Below are 25760 nucleotides of genomic sequence, written 5' to 3' on the forward strand. Positions count from 1 at the left end.
AGATCTGGAGATCACTCCATGAAGGTAAAAGCAAATAAAAAAAACAGGAGGAAACTTTTTTTTCTTCTGTGAAATGATCTTTGTGTTCTACTAAACTTTAAGGCGAAACTATTTCTGCTCTGTAAAAAGTTTTATACATTTCAGGTATTGTTTGTGTACCAACACAAGGTAACGTATATCTATGAAGGGATAGAGTTTGCTTGTTAAATACAAGTCTGAAAAGTGGGGCATTTTTGTATATTTGTATTCAATACCTCTTTATTTTGACTCCCCTAAAAAAATCCATTACAATCAACCGTCTTCAGAAGTCACCAGAAACGTAGCTTGTAATTTCATTGCAGTATAAATACAGCTGTTCAGAGGACAGGCTACAGAGAAGCTAAAACCAGGTTTAGGCTATTAAACAATATCCCAAGAACAATTTTTAATCAATTGTAGCAAAAGAGAAAGAGCATGCCATTAATACAAACTTGCTAATTCATGACTGCCCACCTAAACCCACAGGCTGGGCAAAGAGAGCATTAATCAGAGAGGCAGAGAGAAAACAATGCAATGGAAGAAGGTGCTCTGGTCAGTTGAGACTCAAGAATAACTTTTTTGCCTACTTGCAAATGCTATGTGTGGCAAAAAAAAACTAACACTGAACACATCAACCTGAACACATCATTCCCACAGTAGAAAATATCTGTGGCTGCATAATGCTGCATGTAGGGGGGGGAGGGGGGCTGTCTAAAGAAGGGATAGGAAAGATGGTCAAAGATTATAATAAGATGAATGAAGCTAAATATTAGGGCTGTGTAATAATATCGATTTTGCAATATATATCGATATTTTCTTTCCTAGAAGAAAATCGATATTCATCCGCAAGTATCGTAACATCCAAATGTCACCTTGCTCACTCACTGCTTGCTTCGACGGGAGAGTGATTAGGTCATCAGGCTTAAAGTGATTCCTTCAGATGTGTTAAGTGTCAAGGTTAAAAAGGTATCAAACTATTCAGAGCAGGGGACTTGGTGCACTTTATTTACTTTACAAATCCATGTAAGCTACAGTAAGCTACAATTAAAAGAAACATGTTTTCTCACCACTTCTTTGATTCATTTTGTCCAGCTATCAACTTTAAGTCTGTGTCCATGTCCAACCAGAGCCAGGTATTGTGTAGTTGGTGGTTTTAATCAGTTTTCAGTTAAATTAATTCAGTCCAACTCTATAATAGTCACAAAATGTCACCAAAATCACTCTGTCCATCTAAAATCTTTCAGAAAATCGCAAAGCTGTATTGAATTGTATCGTTTGCTGAATATCGCAATATATATCGTATCGTGAGCAGAATATTGTGTATCGTATTGTGAGATTATTGCATCACTACAGCCCTACTAAATATACTGGAAGAAAACTTGCTAAACATTATAAAAAACTTTGGAGTGGTAGAGGTTCACCTTCAAGAAGGGCAAAAAACTCAAACATACAAGTAAACTGAAAATCATCTATTTGACAGGCCTAGTAAAAATCCATATGTAAATTTATTTAAGAATCTGTCCCAAGATTTAAAATGCTGATGTTCAGTGTTGCTCTCCTTCACACTGGACTGATCATGAACAATTTTGAAAGAAATAATGCGCAAAAACATCTGTCTTTAGATGAGCAAGACTGCTAGAAACAAACCTCTAAAAGACGTTGCAAAAAACCGTGTAGATGGCATAATCTTGGTCATGTTGGAAAATTTGGAGTTTAGATCAGATACATCCTTTAAATCTGTGCAGAATATACAATCTTGTTTGCAATTTAACTTAGGAGCAGATGGCTCTCGATAGCAGAGTTCAGGAAAGTCAGCACTTTTTTTGAACTTTCATGTTGTAGTTGTCTGCCCAGGAGCAGGACCTTCTTAAACCAGTCACCTCACCATGGGAATATTCCTCTCAGAAATTAATGGTTGCCCTTGTGGAGGCGACCACCTCAGCATAAATCCCCAGGGAGGTAGGGAAGCAAATGCCACACCTATCCGAGTCGTGCCCCTTACTGGTACCGCTCTGACATTGTGGTGTGTTCAAAATTTACCAGCTTAGTCAACTAAAATGCCCGTGTGCCGATTTGACACCATGCACCACCATCATTGTTGGTAAGATATATGGTTGATAATGAAATTAATCTTTAATAATATAGGTTAAAAGGTCAGAAAATGCCAGATGTCCCTGCACAGCATGTGGAAAAGCATGCAAAAGAAGCCCCCGATTGCCTCAGTAGTGACAAACGAAGGCTAACAATATTGCTACGAGCTCAAGTAAGTCCATATTGGACACACTTCCCAGAGCACGAAGAGTATGAAAGAGGGGGACAACATCTTGGATCATCTATCTTCCTTAAAAGCTGAAGCCGTGACAAAGTGGTTGGTGAAATTATGATAAATGATAAGACAAATTTAGTCAATACCTGGAATTCTTTTTCTACTCTCCGTTGTGTTTTTATCTTCAAATTGTTTAGACAGAAAGATGCACATTCATTTAAATTGCACTTTGATGACCAGATTGTGATCAAATTGAGATGGACATTGCAAATGTTAATATCAATATCTCCATTTAACAGCCGGATTGTCATGGTGCCTTTTCATGCATTTACGTCTTATTTAAATGGTGTGTCTGCAAAATAAACATAAAACAGGCTTCAGGGTGCTATGGTTACTGTTAAAGATAGTACACATTAAAACTATTGACTTTGTAGTTTGCAATGCAACTATGGATTGACAAATACCTAAACCAATCCTGAGCAGTGAAGAGCCTTTCTTTATGCTACCTACGCATATTCAGTGGTGGTTCTTTTCATAAATGCTGCTTGGGTTGAGTCCTTCCTTCTGTGCCCCCAGAATGAGAAAAACAAATAATTACTTAGACATTTTTTTTTTTACGTAGAAAATCCAAACTCAAGCTGCTTTTAAAAACCTATAATCAGTATTTAATATATTCAGTATAGATTCTTAGCCTGTTACTCCAGATAGTAAAAATATCTTTCACAGACAAATGTCTGTGAAAGATAAATGTCTGTGAAAAAGATAAATGTCTTTTTTGTGAAAGACAAAAAAATGTATTTTCGTCTTTCACAGAATGAAAAAAAATTGTCAAAATATATATTTAAAAAAACAATCCAGTTTAGTGCAGAATAATCCATTTCTATATTGCCTGCCAATTGTATTTTAGATCAAGCAATGATCAAATGCTTTCCTTTAGTTTGGTGCCAGCTTAACATCTCAAACCTGATACCAACTTCAAGATAATTCTCACTTTCATACATTATGTAAAGTACAAATTCATTGAGAAGAATGAACATGCCAATAAGCAGTAGAATAGCAATAGAAAACTTGCCTTAGGTGCAAATGACAGATAAAACCATTCCTTACATTGTGGCACCCTGGGCAAAGAGCCATACTGTACTGAACACCTCAGCCAGTATCAGATTTTATGACATCTTCAGATAAAATTTTATTCGGAGGCCTATTTCCAGCAAAGCTCAATGAATTTATGCCACCTAAGGTTAGTGTCAGAAGTTGGTGTTGGATCTGTGAATTGGATCCAACACCAGTTGCACCTGAGTTCAGCTCTTTTTAGTTGCAAGTCAGAAAAGCCATTGGGATTTGCTAATTGTTTTTGCTCCAACTACTATTGGTAAAACAAGCCAATAACAATGTTTATGCTTTCAAAGACAAAAGGAACAGATGTTCACAAATAGATGTTGTGAACCATCAAACCATCGCCACTCAAACCATCGTGTGTCTGTGGCTCCATCTCAGACACACATTGCAGAAATTATTGAATTGTCATTAAAAATATGATGCTGTCAACATTCCTTTGTACACTTATCCCATCCCGAGTTAGGACGCCTTCAAGCCCTCAGGCCAGTGTGGCCAGTGTTAGCCCTTAAAAGAAAGGAAATAGCAAGAGAAATGATCACAGGAGATGAAATCACTCACTTGCTTGTACTGAGTGTATTTCAGAAAACAATAAAAAAAAATAGTAGCACTCATGACATGAATGTCTTAACTAAAGCAGCTTAGTCACTTTACCTTCACCTTGACAAACAAAATGCAGAACACCTACATCTCTTTTCACACCATTTCTGTATAGCCTTTTTTACTGCAAATTATTTTAACTATATTTTTAAACAAAACCAAGTGCTTTACAGTAAATGTAATAGTTTTAAGCATTTTGTTTTGTATTATAATGTTTTATAGCAAAGTCAAAACTAAATTTATACGCATAAAACAGAAATATTACCAATCAAAATGACTAAGAAAATACAGTGCTTGTACTAACTGCACAGAAATCATAAATAGGCAGTGCATTATTCTTATTTAGCCAAATCAAACTGCAATACGCCATAACAAGACATGAGGCCTACTGCCGTTAGCAATCAAGCTAAACTAGTTAGCTGAATACTTTTCACGCCGCACATTAGCACCAAGCAAACTACTCTGGGATACAAAGCAAACTAAATATATACAAACACATGCATACAGGGCTAGCATACACCCACACGTCATTTTCTTAAAAAATTGTATACCATTAATGACCTTAAAAGAAGGAAAACAGCAAGAGAAATTATCACAGGAGACGAAATCACTGCTCTTCTACTTACTCGCTTGTATGTTCTTTTTGCACGTACGGCGCTGATGTCATATCCGCATGAGCTAAATGTGGCTTTCTTGCTTCCCTTTGCGTTACCATGACAGCTAGAAAAGATAAAGTTGTATTTCAGGAGCAAATAAAGCAACACCATGAACATTGTTGTCTTCCAAATATAATGGTCTTTTAAGTTTTCATGGATTTCCAAGCGATCCTGAATGAAGAAGATGGTGGCTTGTAAATATTCGTCGCACAAGTTAAAGCTAACGCCGCACAGCAAAGTTTGCGGACTAAACTACACTCCGGATCAGCTTCTTCAGCCTAAAACTACCAGGGAGACGGATGGTAAGCTGTCCCTGTGTTATTTCTATGGAACCACTATTCAGCCTGAAAGAGCGAGTGTATGGGAATGAGTGAGACAAAGCCAGACAGCCGAGCAACCGATCTGCCTGTACATACTGCTGCAAACGTCATCCTATTTGAGCTCTTCACGAGAAGCATGCAAAAGTAATAAAACTAAATAACACGGAGACCTTAAGGAACACGGACATATTTTACTAAAAGCAACAACTCTGAACCTGACCAGTCAGCTGAAGTCGAACTCTGACACCAGTGCTGCCCTACTTTTAAGCTATGGGCCTTGTCGTTTCCTCATGCTTCGGAAGCAAAAAGTCCGAATACTTGAAAATACAAAATAAGGTAAAAACATTGTCCGTTAGAATGGATTAAAAATATTTAGATACTTAAATAGGACATTTTTATAAGAAACATGTTCGAGAATACTGCCTACTAGCATAAGCTAAAGTTAATCTTAGCTACAAAGTTTAAAGAAAGTACAACTCACCTTCATCCGTGAATGTATAACATGGCGTACATCTTAAAACCTTTCTCCGGCTTAATTGTTGGAGCTTTGGATCGATGTACATCATTATTGTTACCTTGGGCAAGCCCTGCAAGCACCTAGTGTAAAATGCCATTTTCAATAGACCGGAAGCGACCAAGCCGCTTATCCCGGAACACAGAAGCTGACGTGCAAAGAGCACGTTGACAAAAAACAACACAGTGTGGAAAAAGTGTGGGAAAAGAGCACACAAATCTCCCTAGTGGATCTTGCAAGTCGTAAAGCTAGACTAACCCCTCTTCTAAACAAATAGAATCTGAGCACTTTATCTTTTGCACATTTTAAATCAGATTAAGTAATCATACAAATGCAGATAATATAAATAAATTAATCTGTTATTAATAAAGTTAAATTGAACAGGATTATACCCTGCGACAGTTACAGAGTTTACTTACTAGTATAGTCACAAAGAGATTAAAATTCAAATTCCAGTTCTGGACCTAAACTAATTTGTTTGGTTTTATTTTTGGAGCATATTGTTTATCCACATTTATATGTGGTTAATTTTGTGAAAATGTTGCCACTTATTACAGTACTTGGTATAGTGAGAAACAATATAGTTTTGGTTGAAATAAAGACTTTTACCAAGTCTTGCATATGCCCTTTTTTCACCAAAGTGATGAGTACACAAGATATGGGGAACATTCTTTTTTTTTGTTATGGAAAAAGAGTCTTAATGCCAGCTGGCACGAACAACCTACACAGTTGTTTTTTTTTTTTTGTTTTTTGTTTTTTCTGAAGAAGACAGTTGTGCCATTGTTACTTAGTCAACATTCACACTGTGAAAGCATTGTTTCTTTCAACAAACACCTTAACCCTGTTTGTTGCTTTAACAATTACTGCCCAGTAATTCTTAAAGCAATTACTGTATTCTTCCTTGGCCAGGCAGTCTTCATTTGTCAATTGGTTTTATCTGTTGGTAGCTAAAACCTGAATGTGTTCCGTTTAAGTAGTTCACTAGTGTGTAGCATTAAGCTATCTAAAATCCTGCAAATTTATTGAACTTTTTTGTTGATAGTAATTTTATCTTTTATCGAAGCATTGTCATCTTGCACCACAAAATTCCACACTGGATAAAGGTCCTTTATCCAGTGTAGGTGAAAAAAACGCTGTTTAAAAAAAAAAAATGTTTTCAACAAAATCCAAAGTGCAACAAATTTTAGCACTTCTAGCAAGTCCTATGAATTAAATGTTATCAAATCATTTTTGTAATTTACACTTTGCTTTTTAAAATTTATTAGAGTCTAGAATATCTAATTAGCAATCCATTAATTTCTGACATGAAGTCTCATTTTCCTCATCCATCCTAGATAAGACAACATGCCACATAAGGTTGGTGCATTTTGATCTTAATTTCTCAGGAAATGGCTCAAGCATGCGCCCTCATCCAGAACAGCTGTGACTAAGTACGAATCCTATCAAAGCTTATCATGTAAACATACATGTTTATTTGGTAATGTCGGTAGAGGTGAAGAATGCTTTACCTATACCATTGGAATGAAATAGAATAACAATTTCAATATTTTTCGTTATTATTTGTTCTTATGTAAATATTTTGATCAATATGCTTACACATGTGTAAAGCCTTGAAGGCTGAACTTGAACATTTCTTAAGGTGTTGCTCATTAGGTTTTTTTATGAACAGGTTTTTTTTTTATGAAAGGTTATTTAGGAAAGCATCCTTGAGAACAAAATTTATGAGGATTAGCTTTCTAAAAGATGCATATGCATTATAGACTGCAATACACATTTTCACCAAACTGTTGATGACTTATGAGAAAAATGAAAAGCGTTAGTGTAATTGTCTTTGTCCTAGGAGTTCATGTCTAAGTTACCAAAAATCCAGTAGCTTCATGTTGTCTGTATGCTGGAGGATCTAGTCTTAGCTTGCAATACATTGAGCCGTGTGCCACTGCGTGGGGATTCCAGAGATGATTGACAGGAAAATGAATGGAGTACCATGCACCACAAGAAAACATTCCATTCCCTTGGTAGCAAAGAAAAAAAAATCCAGAAGGTGTCTCATAATATTTAATGTTTTGTGCTTATGTGCTTCATTCAACTGCATAGAGTGCAAAGAGTCCAAACAAAGGCTTTAATCTGGCAGACAAAAAAAACTGGAAAACACCAGGTTATGATCAGCATAAGGACGACTGGAAGAGGTAATAAAAAAAAAAAGGATGATAGTGAGGCAAGAGGCCTTGTAGCAAATCGTTTCCTTGGCGCTTTCAGTCACACATCTGTGGGAAACACACTAAAGCAACAAGTAGCCATCTGAGCACAGTAAAGATCTCTGTGAGCTTTAACACGCAAAGCGAAGGAATCCACAAGAAGAGGACAGGGACGCGTATAAAGGACAGGAGGATCAAACTGGCCAAGAACTCCTTTCAGACAGAAAAGCAAACACTGTTGTTGAGGTTACTATTTATCTCATGCCAGCCAAGTTGGCACGCACATCTGGCGGTGGGTACTTAGTGCAATTATTTATGATTTCCTCCAAGATTTAAAAGCTCTTCGCCCGGCCTTGTAATGCAGTAACTGATTGCACTGCTAATGTAATTAAGGGGAGATTATGATGTCCACGTGGCACACCAGATGGTGGCGTTCACAGCAATGGGGGAAGGCACAACTGGCACACCACTGCACAAGGGCAGTGAGGCGCAGTCAGTCGGAGCAGTCCAGACTCCCCACCAGACGGAGGAATGTATATGTGTGTGTATGTGTGTGTGTGTGTGTGTGTGGATAGGTGGGCGGATGGATGTGAGGTCCACATACACAGATGCATGACAGTATATGAGCATGTATTTGATGATAAGTTGAGCAGGAAAGTGTTAGCTAATGCAAAACAGCACCAAGGAAATTAGAGATGCAGGTCCAGAGTAATAACTCAGAGTCTTGCTGGGAATTTATTTCAGTTATGCAGTTCAAAAAGTGAAACTCGCACTGTGTATCATCCAAATTTGAAAGACACATAGAGTGATGTATTTTGAGCGTTTATTTCAAAACAAATGCTCAAAATACGACTTCTGATGAAAAAACAAAAAAAAAAACATAATAAAAATCGTAATAAAGTAATAATATTGCACAAGGACTGATGACCTACTAAAGAAAGGCCAAGTAATGCACTGATAAAGAAGATGGTTGTTCACAAAATGCAGTATGCAGTATGTCATAAAAAGCTGGGTGGAAGGAAAAAGTGTGGCAGAATTCTACTTGTAGTCTCTCCTGAACCAAACACAAAGTCAGAAGAGTCAAGGGGAAAAGTTAGTGGATGATCGCTCCGTACTCGGTCACTACACTGGTGTCAGCAAATTTCAGTCGGATGTAAATTTTGCATTTCATTTGGAAGTTGACCTGTTGGTGTTGATCCACACTGTTTTTATCAAGTCCAAAGCCAGTGCAAGCCATCATTTTAGATCATTTAATACTTTGTTCTGCTGAAGAGTTTTATGAAGATGCTCATTTCATTTTCTAGCAGGACTTGACAGCGGCAGAGATTGACAAAAATGCCAATGACTGCCTTTTTTTGATCACTGTGTCAATGTGAGTAATTGGCTTAAAATATTTTCTTGACCCAAAGGCCCCAAAGAGCATCCTGAGGGTGTAATCAATGGGAAGACAAGAGCCCAGGTATTGAGTGGGTAAACTGTGCAGTAACTCCACATAAAGTATTTTTCAGTAGGTGTTACTGTATTAAAGAATATTTTTTTTGTTGGTCCAACGTAATATTCTTATATTATGAGAAACTCAAACTTTACCTGCAAGCCATAGTCTTTTAAAATGAACAGAAAGAAACCCTTGAAGTATGTCACTGTCTGTGCTTTTTAGAATAAATGTGGTCGTTAAATTTGATGCACTTTTCTTTGCATTAGTTAAGCCACTCAATCAACGAGACTAAATGCCAAAAGCTCAGAAGTGCAAGGCATGAATAAAAACGAAAACCTTCACTTTGATGTCAGAACGTGAATTTTTACACGTAAAAGCAGCCCGACCATGTACTCTCAACCATAAGCTTGCTGAATTAGAAAATAACAGTTCATACGTTTTGAACTCTTACAAATTCAGTGTTTTAGTGAGGAAAACAGATGGGGTGAATGTAAAATTAAATCACATTTGGACAATCCATCATGTTTCAGAGGACTTTTCCAGCCAGGGCGACAATGAGACCCGACCAAACTGACCTTTAATTAGAAAGAAGCATGACATTATGGAGCCTTGCGAGGCTGTATCCTTTGGGGGGCACTAAGGGTAGGCTTCTTAAAGCTGGTTATTATAAGCCATTCAGGAGACACGGGGATTTGGTTTTCTGTGTGTAGACAGAAAAAAAAAAGTGAGGAGGAGAGGAGGGGGCTGGGGGTTATGTATAAAATGAGACCTGCAGATTTCTACATAGCCCATAATGGGTTCATGTGGGTGACATTGGGACTGTGTAGATTTCCCAAGTTGAGATAGGGATAATATTACTCTTGGGATAGCAGCACAGAAATTTCCATCTTCAGTCCCTACACTGGTGTCAGCAAATTACAGATTGCAATAAATGACCTTTAGACATAAAAAAAGAACATTTCCTTTTCTTCTTCTTCTTCTTCCACCATTTTTGGGAGACTTTTTTAAAAAAAAAAAAAAAAAAAAAGTAGAATTTTGGGTCCCAGTGCTTGTCTGTTCTCCTGTTAATTAAAACTCAGAACGAACAGCATTCAGATTGATGCTTCGAACACGATAAGATTGTTCTGGTGCTCAGGCGGGTCAGCGCGAGTTGAAATAAAGCCGATGTCAAACAAAAGGTGAAAACAGCAATCGCAGCTCTAATGAATCTTTTCAAAATACCAGCCGTAACACCCTGCACCTCCCGCTGGTGGCTCCCCTGCAGAAATCTGCCACAGCCATCATTCATCTTACCCCGCAGTCCTCCGCGCGCGAGGCGGCGCCCGTTAAAAACACTGTAAAAGCTGATGATTTTCACAGTTAGCATGTGTTGCTGATGACTCCTCTCTCAACGAGCGCTTCGTCACCTCTTCCATAATTAGACCATTACTTTAGCAGGTGCACCTCTCTCTTCCAAACCAGATTAAACGTGTGCCGGTGTTGTTGCATTCTATTTATTTATTTATTTATTTTAAATTATTATTCCTTTCGACAGACACCTTTGAATTCTTTTGCTCTCAACTGTGCCAAAAAAAATTTAACGCGCCTTCTCCGTTGTGCGTCAACACCTTGATATGGTAGCATGTGTTGGTAGGATTATGTGCGTGTGAGGGCGAGGGTGATGACGTGGGGGTGTAAACGCAGACGAAGGAGTGAGATTATTGAAAAAGGAAATCTTTCATCAAATGCTTTTCTCTGCTCCAATCATTTGCCACAGAAAGCAGCATCAGCGACGATAAGCAGCACTGAGCTGCTGCGTGTGATCGGAGGTTCGGGGTTTGGCAGTGGGGCGCTATCTTCATAAATATTTTCCTGCCAGTCACTCCTGAATTAGTCTGACTTTAAGCACACTTGTTCGCCTGCCTTCACAATTCCAGTTTCAGACACCAGAATCATGTGAAATCAAACAAAAGAAAGGTCCAACGCCTGTGATTTCAATTCACACAACAAATACAATTCTTGGTTTTGGATTACGTGAACAATGCCTCAGTCAGTGTGTCTCAAAATCCAAAATTCAGATCGAGGAATGATGTCACATTAAAGATGAGTGGGTTCCAGTGGTGAAAACTACTGTTTTTCAAACACTAAATTAAGATTACAAATAGAGATCAAATGTTACTATGCGTGGCACTACTTTAATGAGAGAAGAAATAATAAATTATTAGTTAGTAATAAAATATAGCTACATATTTCTCTGTTAAGACATCTTATGTGTTAAGCCATATTAGATTCTGCTATCTATCTATCTATCTATCTATCTATCTATCTATCTATCTATCTATCTATCTATCTATCTATCTATCTATCTATCTATCTATCTATCTATCTATCTAAAACAAACACATACAAAAAAATATGTTTGTTTTCCTGAAACATACAATGAGTAAAAAAAGTGGGGGAAAAAAAAAATATGCATTATCAGAAATGTAAAGAAGTTCAGCTGTCAGTGTTTAGCCCCAGAAGAAACAATCCACCGACATATGGCGCCATGTAACAGAACAGAGCAGCAAATCTCAGGTTTTAATTAACTGAAAGATGGTGTCATTGGTGTAGTGATGGTAGAAATAATAAACCTGATGATGGGGAAGCATCTGTTGCCTGCTGGTCTTTTAGAGAGCCTACAAAGAGGCTTTTAACTTCTGCGCTCAGGGAGATGCACAACTTAGCTAATAATGTAAGGGCTTGCGTAAATACATTGCTCTGTCTTACTTTTATCTGATTACAGCAACGACATGTGATAACTTTTAGAGAGACACACAGCTGTCAGGAGGCCCCGACCCGTGGATGCATTTATGAGAGTCAAAGTGCAAGACAGCCGCAAATGTAGTTACACAACTAATTAGGCTGGATAAGTTATGGCAAAGAAATGAGGCCTCCAAGAAGTTAACAAAGCAAACTGAACCGTTAACTGTTTTTTTCAAGTTTTTGGTGACTAATGCAGGTAAATAGATAAAGAGACTTTGAACCCAACAACAGAGATTTGTGATGTCACTCTGTGGACTTTCAGGTTAATTATTACCAATATGCGACACCCGGAAGTGTTGAAGCTTCGTAACACGGAGGCAACGTCGAACTGAAGAGGCAAATACCAGACATTTTCACGTAAAAAAAAGGTAAATATACAACAACCAGGATTATATTAGGTGTTTAGCCTCACCTTTGTGTTCCGGTTAGAGTCACATGGAAATAACCTTCGACTGTGGATGTAAGTGGACTTGCTACATCTTTAGGAAACTGAATGAACACTCGCATTAGCTAAATTGTCTGTTCAACACATGTGCATAATTACTATAGCTATATTATATTATGTGTAATTTATTATTGTATTAAATTTCTATATTGTTTTTTAACATGTAGCTAACAGTTACGTTTTTTAACCTTGAGCTGGTAAATAATACAACGCCACAATAAAAGCTAGGGGCATCATTAGGATGGAATCAATAAAAGATAGAAGGGGTGCAAAGTGTGGCCAAAAAGCTTCACTAAACCAGATATACTTCTGACAACTATATTTATTAGTGTTACTAATCTATTGACTGGAGTTTCAGTAAAACTATACAGCAAAACCTCCTAGAATAGTTATTATTATTGCACTGTTTTGTCAGTAAACTTTCACAGTTATACTTTTATTATAAGAAGAAAGCATCCAAGGTTTTAACTGCCTGCACATAAACATGAACTTACTGAGATCTAACCTTATGCACAAAAACTTTAGATATGACCAGAATGAAAATGTCAATCGAATATTTACACAATCAGTTTGATCAAATAACAACACATTGTATTGTGTTATTTTATATTATTAATATGGAGGGTTTCTAATCCCCTACAATAGACCTAATAGTTATCTTGCTAAGTTTCTTTTTTTTTTGTATAATTTAACTGGGCATTTTTTTTTTTTAGTCCTTGAGCACTGATTTGGGTTGGGAGAAAAAAAATAACTAATTTGAAGAAATTAATGTTATAAAGATATCTTTCACCCCATTGGCTAAATGGCCATTTGGTTTAATTTGAATAAGTACAGCTATCTAGCATTTGTTAACGAGACAGCATGTTTCTGGAGTAAATCCTCTAATTTGATCAGCTTAATTGCAATGGATTTTGTAAATATAAAGATTGAATGCTGCAACTTTGTCAGTTACTGCAAGAACGCTTTAGACCTAATCTAATAAAACTGCATAAGAGAACCTTTGCAAAGCCACTTACCCAGTAAAAAGGCTTGCATATCCATTAGGCAAAAATTCCCTTAGACAGAAATAGATAGCAATTGATCGGGACTTCCTTGAAAATATGTGATCGCTCCCCCCTAATCTGCGATTTGGTGAAGTCAGACGGTGGTCTCCGAATGCTGTTTTGTCACTGGTCTCACTTGTCATTTGATCCCGGATTAGGCGGCCGCTTTTTCTTCTAGAGCCTAATAGGCCTCATCAAGAAGTCAATAATGTAGCCATTTAGACTAAGAAAACCCCCCTGTTCCTCCTCCAGGTCAGCATTGTAAAGGATGTAATTGTCATTTTCTTTCACCTTTTGTACATTTGGTTTTGTATTTATTGCTAAATTTACAAGTTTTCCTTATCAATGAATGTGATTTAAAAAAAAAAAAAATCCTGTGCCAGAAAAACAAAAACAGTGTTATTTTGCATTTTGATGTTCCTTTGCTTTTCTAACAGATCTCCAACATGTCTGAAGAGAGCAACAAGCTGGGCCCCATCTCTGCTGTCGGAATAGTTAGTTCACTCACCAAAATCCCTGACGGCTTCTATGTTGTGAGTAGAGATGCTATAAGATGATCCTAAATAACTGGATAAGGAATGACACAGGGATAATAACTCTCCATCACTGGCTAATAGAATATTTCAGCATTTCTTTACTCTTATTTCATAAAAAGTTGTATTTGCGTCAAAAGGATAGTGTGACGATTTCGGCAACTTGCCTCAAAAAAGTGTCCAGGCCCCTAAATTTCTTGTATTCTGTTAAATTGTAACCACAAACTTTATTGTGTTTTATTAGGATAGTGATAGACCAACACAAAGTAGCACATAATGATGAAATCGAAGGAAAACGATACATGGTTTTCTAAATTTATGACAAAATAAAAATCTAAAAAGTGTCCTTTTAATCAATTCCCTTTATTAAAATCCAGTGCAGCCACCTTAGTACAGAAAGCACCTGAACAGAGTTGACCTGTATGTAATGTGAGCTCTTATGTAAGCTGTTCTGTGAAGACCCGAGAGGTTTGTTACAAAACGTCACTGGATATTAAAAATCCTTAAAACTATGAAAGGTGCAGACCGGATACATCAAGGATAACGTGGAGAAATCCTCTCCACACCGTGATCACTTATTTACACACAAACACTTACACTGATGGCAGGAGCGTTGCCATGCAAAGTGATCCGCTGCCATCTGGAGCATCTTGAGGCTCCATGTCTTGCCCAAGGACACATGGAGAGGTGGACAAGCTGGGAACACTAAAGCTTGCTGTAGATAACCTGTTCTCGTACCTCAGCCAAATCTGCTGTCAGCTAGCTGCCTTTAGCTGACAATACTTTTGTCTTATGCCATAATACTTGCAGTTTAACTTTATGAAATGTAACATTTAGCTTAAATGTCCTACTGTGCATTCTTCTTTTTAAGTTAAATTATGAGAAAAAAGTAAACGAGGCTAGTTTAGCTGTATAATGCAGTTTTTTTTCTCTACATGATCAAAGAGTCCAAATATCAAGTTAGTGACAAGTAAGACATGGATGTTTGTTAGTGTTCGTCTCTGTATTAAATGTGACAGCTGCCATGTGTGAACCCTGAGGCAAGATGTAGGCTCTTCCAACTTAAAAACGACAATGTTTCGATTCATTAGAGATATTATCACAGTTGTTGTCATTAGTCTTGTTCCACGTGCCTTATGGGAATTTCCCTTTTAGAGATTCACAGAAATGTTAAAAGAGTATAATTAAGTCAGGAAAGAAACAGTTTTGTTGTTAAATGTTCTAAGAAATATCAGATTACAAAAAAAAAACTACAAATGTGACAAACATCAGCAAATACATTAATATAAAAAAATTGGTACTTTGAAAGAATACAGAGAGACAAAGTGGCAAAAAGAAAGCGAACCCTTTAATTTCTTTTTTCAAAGGAAGTCTGTTTCTCATTTTCTCCTCTAAAAATCTACATGCTATCATATCACTTGCGTTTTGTGTTGTTTTTAAGTGTGATCTCCTTTCAGTAATTAGAATGTGTTTTATCTGATCCTGAGGCTGCTACTATGAAATTCAGATATAGTTAGAAGGTCATTGACAATGAAGGAGTTGCAGAGAGTAACTTGGTCAATGCTACCAGAGTTGAAAAGTGGAATTCCTTCCAAAATTTATAAAAATCATGACATCTGTGCTGTCCATGAACCTCTAATGTTTATTAAAGGCTCTGTTGAACTTTGTGAAATCCATTGGGGATTTTAAAGCCCCATCAAGTGTGCATGATGGGATTTATTCAAGTTTGCCAGCACATCAAGCTCACAACTTTACACTGCAATGCCTTATTGTCAAGGTTCTGAACTGTCTACAAACAATGGTAAATACGAACACCTTCTGTGGTTTTTCACTAATAAATAGCGACCATCTTCAAGAGGATTTTCCAGAATCTTTCATTCGTATGTTTTTGACAAAGATGTTGCGGGATGTTTTGTTTTTCTTGGTGAAAGACAAAACTGATGTAGAAGAAATTTAGAAAAAATAGTTTCTTCAGCATCATTTGCTGGATTGTGAATGAACACTTTTTACAGTTTTTTTTGTAATGTTTTCTTAAACAAGTTGTAATTTTATGTCAGACTACCTTGTTTCAGGACTGAGTTTGACTTAGTTACTAAGCAGCTGGTGTATTTTATCCACAATTTCTATTTCTTACCTTGATTTTTACATTTATTTACCTTTGATAGTGAATCAAGCACTGAGTAGGATGACAAAGTCTTTGCCAGCACTTAATATGATACGTTTCCTGTTAAAACAAAAGAAACTGATAAAAACTGCAATTTTACAAACATGTTTCACTATTTGTTGCACATTGCAAGCGTGCGAACGGCATAATGCACAGTCAGAATGTTAGCAGCTTTCTTTGAGGTTAACTTGTTGGATGACTTATCCATAAGAGTTTTGCTTTGATGGCTCTGAGAATCCTGTTCATGTGTCGCCATCATTACTCCACAGGTAAATTGTTAATGATATTTGGCCTAGTCCTATAATATTTCAATTTGTCCTCTATTTGTTTTAAACATGCAACAGTCTCACAATAACAAAAGTGGGTCCTGATGTGAAGCATTGAAGTTCAACCTGGTTCAGAACTTTTTTTGTTGTTGTTGTTGTAGATCAAGTTGGCGCAGGTTGAAAAGAGAGGAGCATGTGAAAGTTAAACAAAGCTCCAAACAAGCTCAGGGGCAGATCTCTCTTCCTCCTTCTCTCTCTTCCTATTCCGACCCCTTTTGTTTTCCACCCCATGCCTGCAGTCCCTCCTTCTCCCAGTTCTTATCTCTTCCTGCTCCACCCTACACACCCAGCTTGCTGGAATCTCTGGCAGATGATGGTGGGTGGAATAAGAATGAAGCCACAGGCAGGAAGACTACATGCACATCACAGGATAGTGACAAACAGAAAGAAGCCCCATCAGACTCCCCCCCTGTTTGCAGCGCCGTAGAGCATTTATGCATTTTGGCTGATGTGCAAATACCGTTCTGGGAGTGGGGGACGGGTGGGGGGAGGCAGTACAGAAAGAGTTTACAATCTAAAAGTAAGTCCACATTCTGCTGACTTGAGAAGAAGATGGTGGGATTGTAGATATGTAAGTGATGGATGACCGCACATCCACAAAAACAAAGCCAATTCTCGAACTGAAAGCGACACAATTTTCTAAAAATATCACCAAGATAATTTACTGAACAATATGAAGCTGTTCAACGACTGTACACGTTAGTTAGGAGTTGGGCAAGTTATTGAATACTTGAGATTGGTCAATTTAGGAGACTTTGTTTTTATAATAACATTTCACTCTGACATTAGAATTTGGTAAATACAACAGTTTTTAATTTCCCTGCAAAAGCAGCATCAAACTACATTTACTCTACTGGGATTGTATGGCACTCTGTAGCTCTGGTGGTGTTTTATGGTCATATTTCTACAAGAAAATTAACATCTCTCCAAGTTTCATGTCTTTTGCTGCCTCTAATAAATTTTGTTCCAGTCGTACACTGTGTTTAACCCCATCCGTCCTGCTGAAGATCAGCATTCCCACAGTATGGTACTGCTTCTACTGTGTTTCATAGTGAAATTTATTTATCTCAAGTAATGTGTAGCAAACTTACACCTTGCTTCCATCATTTGTCGGTTTTGTGAGCACTTGTTGTCATGTCAACTGATTATTGTTTCACCTGAGCTATGGTTCTCTGCAGCTCCTTCAGAGTTATTATAAACCTCTGAGGTGCTTTTTTGATCGATGCTATCCCTGCAGTGCCTGTCAGTTTAGGTGGATGGACGACGGCCTTGTTTCTCTGAGTTTGAAGCTCTAAAGCTTCTCTTTTCAGATGATGAACTGAACAGCTGTTCACAGTTGGGAATATTCTTTTATGTCCTACAACCTGCTTTAAACTCCTGTTCAACTTTTCTTCACCCATCTGCTGTGTTCATTGGTCTTCACAATGCTGTTGGTTTAATGGTCTCCAGCAAACCTCTGCAGCCTTCGCAGAACAGCTGGATCTATAGGAAGTTAAATTAAGTAACACTGTTTACTAATTAGGGGACGTAAGAAGGCAGTCGGCTACTCTGCATATTAGAGTCAAAGGCCTTGCATGCAAATGCACACTATACTCTTTTCAGATTTTTATTTCTGCAAAAAAAATATACATCATTTTCCTTCTGCAATTATTTATTATTTTGTGGTGGTCTATCCCATAAGATCAATCGATTTCTTATCTAAAGTACCATCCAACGCAGTGAAGAAAAAAAAAATTGGCAGCTGATATTTAACAAAACTTTAAGTTCTTTATTATGAAGGCCTATAAATTTCATAATTTATAGGTGTCTTTTTTTTTGTTTTGTTTAAGCCCGCCACTATGTTTCTATCTTTCAGAGCTAATTTGAATATTTACGTAGCCAAACAGAACATTTTACCTCTTGTTCCAATGCAACTGGAATTTTTAGGAGAAATAAAAATGTGTAATAACACTCCTTAAAATTAAACCTGACATAAATTCTTCAACTGAATGGGTATTTCAGTAGTTTTGTTGTATATTAAGTCTGTAAAAATATACCTTGAGAAGTGTAGGTGTGGCCAAGGACTAGCATTGAGTATTCTTCAGTTTTCATGCATTTGCATCATTTATATATGCAAGACAATTTGTATTAGCTCTTGTTTTTATCACTACAGATTAGATTTCAAAACATTATCCCACTTTTGGGAGTTTTCCGAAGTTGAATAGAAAATATTTTGAGACTAATTTTTGTGTGAATGCCGAAACTATAAGCTCTTGATCAGGAAACACAAATAACACAAATGCCAACTATTTTCTTTATTTTCATAAGGACTGATAGTAATGAAAAATAAAGCTAAACAGCAGCCCTACTTTGGAAAGCATTGACACTCTTATATGCATAATTTTGGATCAGTAAATGTTGGAATCTTTATACACAAACCTCTATGCACTTGTTTCCCCTCAAGAACCTGTTTTGATGTAACTTTCTAGTATAATATGTCTTTAAAACATCTTTTAAGCAATGCTACACAGTCTTTAATCTGCTGATTTGAGAGACGAACAAAAATATCATCTTTACATATTGGCTCGCTTATCCAACGTTAAAAATTGGAGGTGTCAGGATATTAAGCTATATATATATATATCTATATATATATATTAAATTCTAAAAATCTTCACAATCCTCCCTAATACTGACTGCTCCACGCACTTTGAGCACATTTTACATAGCAGATCAAAGGGCAGATTACCTCTTTTGCTCTCTGATATGGGGCTCTTACATCTCTGAACTTGAGCAGGTTGATCCAACGCAAGGGAGCGCGGGCCCAGATCAAACGCCGTTCCACAGGGATCAGGAGTTTTGCTGGAGCACCAGCCACCACCCGACATCAAACACCACAAGCAGACTCTCATACGTTCGCACTCTGTGCAGGAGTCACAATCAGGAAGTGCCAGCAAACTCTTACCCACATTTTCAACTCAACTAATTGCTAGTTTGTTTAAACTCTCAACCCACAGGCCAAATGCCACACTATGGAGAATCATACAAACCTCAACAATAGTAATTTAGACTGATTTTTATTATTATTTAGATTTTTTCATAGAAACCTTAGATTGTTAATACCCTCTTCAAAGGCGTTCTCGTGCCCTTTGAAGTAAATTCTTTATTTTAGTTTTCCTTTAATATTACATGTTTCATAGTATATGGCTAAATATGATCCCTGTGTGTTGTTAAATTTGACTTCTAGGGGTTGGAACATCGAAAAAAAAAAAAAATAAAATTATGAACGATTCATTATTTTTTATATCAGTAGAGACTGGTTGGTTTCTCAAAGTAATTATAGTTACGCAGTTGCTTTTCCCAAAAAAACAACTTTTACTTTTGTTGAATTTGGAATGAAATGCTATAACCACTACAGTCTTAAATAAGATTGTACTGCAAATAAAAAAATAGCAGGTAAAGTGAAGTTTGAACCCTGCTAATTAAGGTTTGGACCCCATTGAAAGAGAGAAAAAAAAACTAATTGGGGCATAAAGCATTTATATACTCTATGTTATGAGACTTCATGCATTTACATGAGGTGTGACGGCATCTTGCATTAGGAATTTTAATCCGCTTAAATTGTACCAACTCGGAACCTGGAGTTCCTTTAAACAATCAAACAATGGGGAAAAAAAGAAGCCCCTTAATGATGTAGCGCATTCAGCTAATCCAAAGTAATCGGCTAACTTTAGCTGAATTCACTTTCAGGTTTTCTCTTCAGTTTATTTTTTTTGCTACAGCCTTATGGGGTTAGCAGCTGAGTAGGTTTTGAACAGAGTTTCCTCTCTATAAAAGGTCAAAGAAGAACTCATTCCAGGTCCAAAATGGATCCAAAGCTTGTATCTTAAAAAAATCCTATTTCATTTTTAACAGTGAACTCAAGTTTTAGTGTGAGTCTCTGCTTGGTTTTTTCTTCTTTTTTTTTTTCTTTTGTCAGAGTGTATTTCTATTGCTTGCTTCTTTTCTATAGAAAAAATTAAGGCATTAATATTCACTGGAACTGTACCACTTTTATTATCTTACTAATTACATTATTTATTTAACACCTCACTAGTGTTATTAGGATAATTGAAACTTTAGTGAAGTATTAAAGAACATGTTTTACCCCCATTTAAGTATTCTAAAATAAATGATAAATTAAATTGATTAGACCACACAGAGCTCCTCTAAAAGTTATTTGTGCTTATTAATTGTCTCCCATTATATGATGAGATTCTCTTTTTCTGGATATTTTCGCTGCAGAATAGTTTGCAGGTGAATAATGTCTGGATTTTGTTCAATGGACCATTGGGCAGTATGTGATTAAGTTTCCTCTATTTTGTACGTCTAAAATAAGCCCAAACATGAACATTTCTGGAAACTTATCAGACCTGTAGCTTAGCTATGCACACGCCTGTATTTATAGATTTCCTTTCACAAAGAAATGCAAAGCCCCACAAATGTCGAGGGACAAACCACGCCCTGATTCCAGCGAACAAGATCCGGTCCAGCAGTTCAAACATTTTTCTATGTGTTCAGACGTCATCGACAAACATAAATCTGATGTCATTTGCTGGCTAAAATGCTGACGACAGGCTCTACTCATGTGTTTTCTGCTATGAAGTATGGTCAAATATCTGCTGATCTAAAGGCTTCTGTGGTGTTCGTTGTGTTCTTGCTTCTGTCTGAATTGTTAGCAAGGGGCTGCGTGAATCTTAGAGGCAGCCAGCTACATTTGCATTTTAACTTGCATCAGTTGTTGTTAATTTCAATGGTAATTAAGTTTGACGATGCTCTGATCAGGATGTTTGATACCAAGTCTGACAAATAGATAAAATACGCCATGTATATGCGATAAATTCACATTTTGTTTCATGAAGGTTGCATGACGCTTTACTCACTCATAATGTTCAAGAGTACAGTAATTTTAACTTTGGATAGTTTCATAATTATTGACATGTGGAACTACAACAACCAATAAACCTATGGTCATGTTTACTCCGTTCTTGAACGATACGATAATTCGGCTCATGGTGCAGTTTTTGTTAATCATGTGTAGGCAAAACTGACAGAAAGTCACATATTTTCATAATGTTTCAAACTATGTTGACTAGATTTTCACCTTTCGTCTGTACTTTTTGCCGTATGGCGTATCACCAGTGCTGGAACTTAGTGACTTTCGTGCTATTGACAGTCAGACTGTGGTGACTCTTTTGAATTTTTTTTTTTTTTTTTAAAGCAACTAGTAGCAATTGTAGCAGCTTTTTCCGGTGTATTTGGAGACTTTTGGATGAAATCATACATTGTTCTTCCCTGCACTGTAGTCAGACAGGAGATGTGTATCCCTCCACATCCAGACTACAATTGAGTGAAGGCCCTGTTGGGTATTTGTTGTCTATGTGGAGCATTTGGCTAAAACTAGACAAAGCTTTAAAAACACAGAAAAATTAAATAAATAAAATGATAAAAGAACCAGAAGAAAAAAAATTCTAACTACTTTCTCTTTTTAATGTAACTTTTTGTCAACACCAAGTCTAGATAAAGGAGGAAAGTATATATAAAAAAAAAACAAGAATCAACAGAAGAAAGTTGTAAACATATTCATGATGTGCATTTTACACTTTTTTTCCGGCTCAGACATTATTCCTTTCTCCTGCAATGACCATAGCAATTACACACACAGCCAATTATGCAGATTAGGGGATACAAATTCAGCAACTTCTGCAACTTTAGGACAGCCAATACTAATTGTTAGTGAGGAGTTGACAACACTGCACAGCCCAGAGACCAGGCCACATAACAACAGAAACTCCATAAGAGTTAACACAAGTAAAGAGTGAAAAACATTTGGACAGTTAAGGAAGACCCAGATTTATTACATCACCTGCCGTGCAATGAACATGAATATTTTTCTTAAGAGGAGAGTAATCTCAAAACTTTCAATTTAGATTTTTGGATGAGCTGACCCTCCCTCCAGTAATCAGTGTATGTAATATATGAATCGATGTAATCTAAAAAAAAAATATTGGCTTCCCAAAGGTGTATATAGGAAACAGTTGAAGTTTGAGAGATTAAAAGATTGCACATCTTCAGTCGTGTCATTCCTATTTTCAGTTCAAAGGTAGGATGTAAAGCATTTTATTTTCCATGTTGTCAACTCCTACTTTGAAGGGAGTGTTTGATTTGCTCTACCTGTCCCGTTTCTTTTCACCTGGTTTCACTCTCCAGGGATTTTTTTATTTCAAGCCTTTATCTTTGAATTCACAGCCATGCCTTTTAGTGCTTCGCAGCCCTTCGCCGGCATTGTCTGTCTCCAGAGATGCTTCATACAGAAGCAATATTAATCATCCCCTCAAGACATGTTTCACAGGTGGGCTCTCAGATCACTGCAAGTGGCAGGTGATTCTGTCTTTGCATTTTAAATCAAATGATGTGACATATTTCAATATCACAGCGATGATGTCTCTTATCACACATGTGACATTCCTCTCATTGAAGTCTGTTTAATGATCAAGCTGTACAGAAGTAAATGTAAGGGTGTTAGAAAAGGGCCAATGTGACTTTTTTCATGTTTTTTTTTTTTTTTTTCCTGTACATTTCTGTGGCTGTGGCTCAGCGGTTGGTGTTTCGCATTCAAGCTGCGTCGCATCCCTGCTGCCGGCGTGAAGCCTGTGGTGCCTCCTCGGAGGACCGTGCCCTCGTTACTCCTCAGCTTGACTTTGGGTTTCACAAAGCGAGCCCTTTGTTTACGCTGACAGGATGTGCTGGCCACTGACCTGGAAAAAGTGGCCAAGACGGGCTGTCTTGTAAGGAAGAGGGAGGCTGGTGATGTATGGGCTCCTTCTGGGACCTTTCGTGGTTCCGCCGTTGGAGACACCCAACGATCCCTCTCCCCCTGCTCGTTGTCTCCTCGTTCTCTTCCTCTCCCCAGTCCCTCTATCCGTCTCCGTTTCCGACTCCGGTCCGCGCTCTCAACCCATCTAGTCAGCAGCGGTTTTGGATGAGTCTCCCCACACCACGTTTTCCCCCCTGCCTATAGCCACTGGGGTCATTCATCATTATTGTCAAGGGGGTAATGTGTGTGGGTGGGTGCAGAGATCTATGACTTCTTCATTTGAATGAACCTCATTAGATTGACTCTTCTTTGTAAAGGATCCCTTTAGAAAATAACTCTGGCAGTTATTTAGGTGATTCTCACATGATAGCCAATGGAACATGACGTTTCAGCCAAGCATGTTTGCTCGAACGATTGAAGAGTCTCTGTGATGCAGTCTGCAGCTTTTTTTTTTTTTTTTTTTTCACTATTTTGCCCAAGCATGCCTACATTTACATAGCAATGGAGTGTAGGACCTTGAGGTTGACTTATGGTGCCCACATATTGTCAGAATGATGCAATCTATTTCCTTAAAGTGACTCTTTTGCTTATTTACAAAAATGAATGTTCTGCTTTGCGGGTTAGGAGTGGATTTAAATGAACTATAATTTATTCTTCTTTAAAAGTTTTTCTTTAAATTACAAACATATACTGATGTTGCAGGTACAGTATTTTCAGTTTACCTGTTTCTTGCTTATTGTGACTATTCTAGGTTTGCTTTATATAGGGAAAAAAAATTGGTCCAAATGTAATCCCAGCTTCATCAGTGAAGCACATAGAAGTTTGGTTTCCTTATTAGAGCAGATTCTTGTCAGGGCATCTTTAATCAGCCTGCTCCCAAGGGATGGTATTTTTAGCCACCTTTTTTGGAGGCTAAGACTTTACCCACGCAGAGCACTAATGAGATGGAGCACAAGTGTAGGCAAGCGTTAATTAAGGCTAGTATGCAAAGGAAGAAGGCAAAAGCAGCACGCCCATGGCATACATACATTAACTTTATCCCACCTCCTTCATGCGTTTTTTTCTCTCCCTCTCTCTCACTCTCTCTCTCCTTGTTTTTTTTTCCCCTCCTGTTTTCTCCACATAGGTTACACAAACAACAGATGGCTCCGACGCCGACCTGTGGAAGGACGGCTTATTCAAATCCAAGGTCACTCGCTACCTTTGCTTCTCCAGGAAAACTGTAAGCATGCAAACTTCTCTCCTTCCTCATCCAGAACAGCTTCTCAGTTTGCTGGCGGTTATTAGCGCACCTTGCCGCTAGTGGAATATCTTAATGCACTTTGCACTTTGATCAGTGAAAGTCCCACTTTAAAAAAAAAAAAAAAAAAGGGGGCCCCGTGCTGGCAGCACAGTTTTGAAGTTTTTACATATAATGGATTTGCATGCATATTTGAAATGAATATTACTGCAGAGAGATATTTTTTTCCTGTTTTATGCCCTCCCGAGGATATTATTTATGTTTATTCATGAAATAACAATGAGCTGCATTTTAACTATTCCAATTTATTCAATCAACACTATCCCTGTGGAGAAAATTGTTACCAGCAGACTATGATTTTTGAAAGATACACATACCATCAGTGTTCAAAGTGATAGGAGTGTGTTTTCAAGAAGTGAGTAAAACTTAAAATCCTAATCACAGGTTTTATTTAGAAACACGGAAGCGGATTGGGATTATAGCGCATTCCATTCCAAATCCAAATGTAAAGAGAAATGTCTCAAATTGGTGATCAGTCTGTATGAGGTAAAAAAACCCCCCAAAAAACAGGAAAACTTTGGCAATTAGGATGGGAATCCATAATGTCAACCTATAAGTTTTTCCTCTTCACCTTAAGATGACTCAACACTTTCATGTATTTTGATGTATGAAAACACAGTCTTTGTGATAAATAGACCTATTTACACAATTACAAATATTCCCGTATCATGACACCTACAATCACACAATCCTGTGACTTGAATTGAGTATTCAGAGGTTTTATAAGAGAACCACCTGCTGCTCCTTGGCCAAAAAAAGATCAACTTTGCTTTCATCAGTGACACATTAAATTGTACCGTGTGTCTTCAGGAGTTTCTAAGGAGCCCCTTGTTACAGGTCTCTGACTACCTTTACTTGCCCCAGATGAAGGGTCTGCTGCCTTGGCAACTCAAAGTCCTGCTGAATAAAACATACAGCTGCTAACATTACTTGACCTTTTGGTGAAAGACAACTGATACTTTTTTTTCATAAATAGCTACTAGATGAGATTTGTTGACTTTTTTTTTTTTTTTTTTTTGAGGAACCAGCATTTTATTTCTGTTTAGAGTTTAAAATGAAGAAAATACAAAAAGAAAATTAACACAGTTTCTTTTGTGGAATGTTTATTTGTGGAAAATTATGTATAAAAAAAAAAAAAAAAAAAAAGGGAATAGTTTTAAAAAAAAAAAAAAAATTAAAAAAGGAAAATTTACTGGTAATTTTAGATTTT

General features: G+C 37.2%; 1 protein-coding gene across 4 annotated transcripts in view; it reads left to right on the forward strand.

Moving 5' to 3' along the window:
- Nucleotides 1-11905: 11905 nt before the first annotated feature.
- LOC106953916 (multivesicular body subunit 12B-like) overlaps nucleotides 11906-25760 on the forward strand; it is a 48812-nt gene continuing 34957 nt past the window's right edge. Inside the window, exons 1-4 of one of the 4 annotated variants that reach the window (XM_015043044.1) lie at nucleotides 11917-12100; nucleotides 12167-12272; nucleotides 13830-13925; nucleotides 24377-24472. In XM_015043044.1, coding sequence (XP_014898530.1) covers nucleotides 13839-13925; nucleotides 24377-24472 — 183 coding nt within the window. In that variant the 5' untranslated portion in view covers nucleotides 11917-12100; nucleotides 12167-12272; nucleotides 13830-13838. The other 3 variants (XM_015043047.1, XM_015043045.1, XM_015043046.1) reach the window with 3 other exon arrangements.

Source organism: Poecilia latipinna, unplaced genomic scaffold (genome assembly GCF_001443285.1).
Source record: "Poecilia latipinna isolate Pla-1442-1.1 unplaced genomic scaffold, P_latipinna-1.0 Scaffold613, whole genome shotgun sequence".
In the NCBI taxonomy this organism is placed as follows: domain Eukaryota; kingdom Metazoa; phylum Chordata; class Actinopteri; order Cyprinodontiformes; family Poeciliidae; genus Poecilia; species Poecilia latipinna.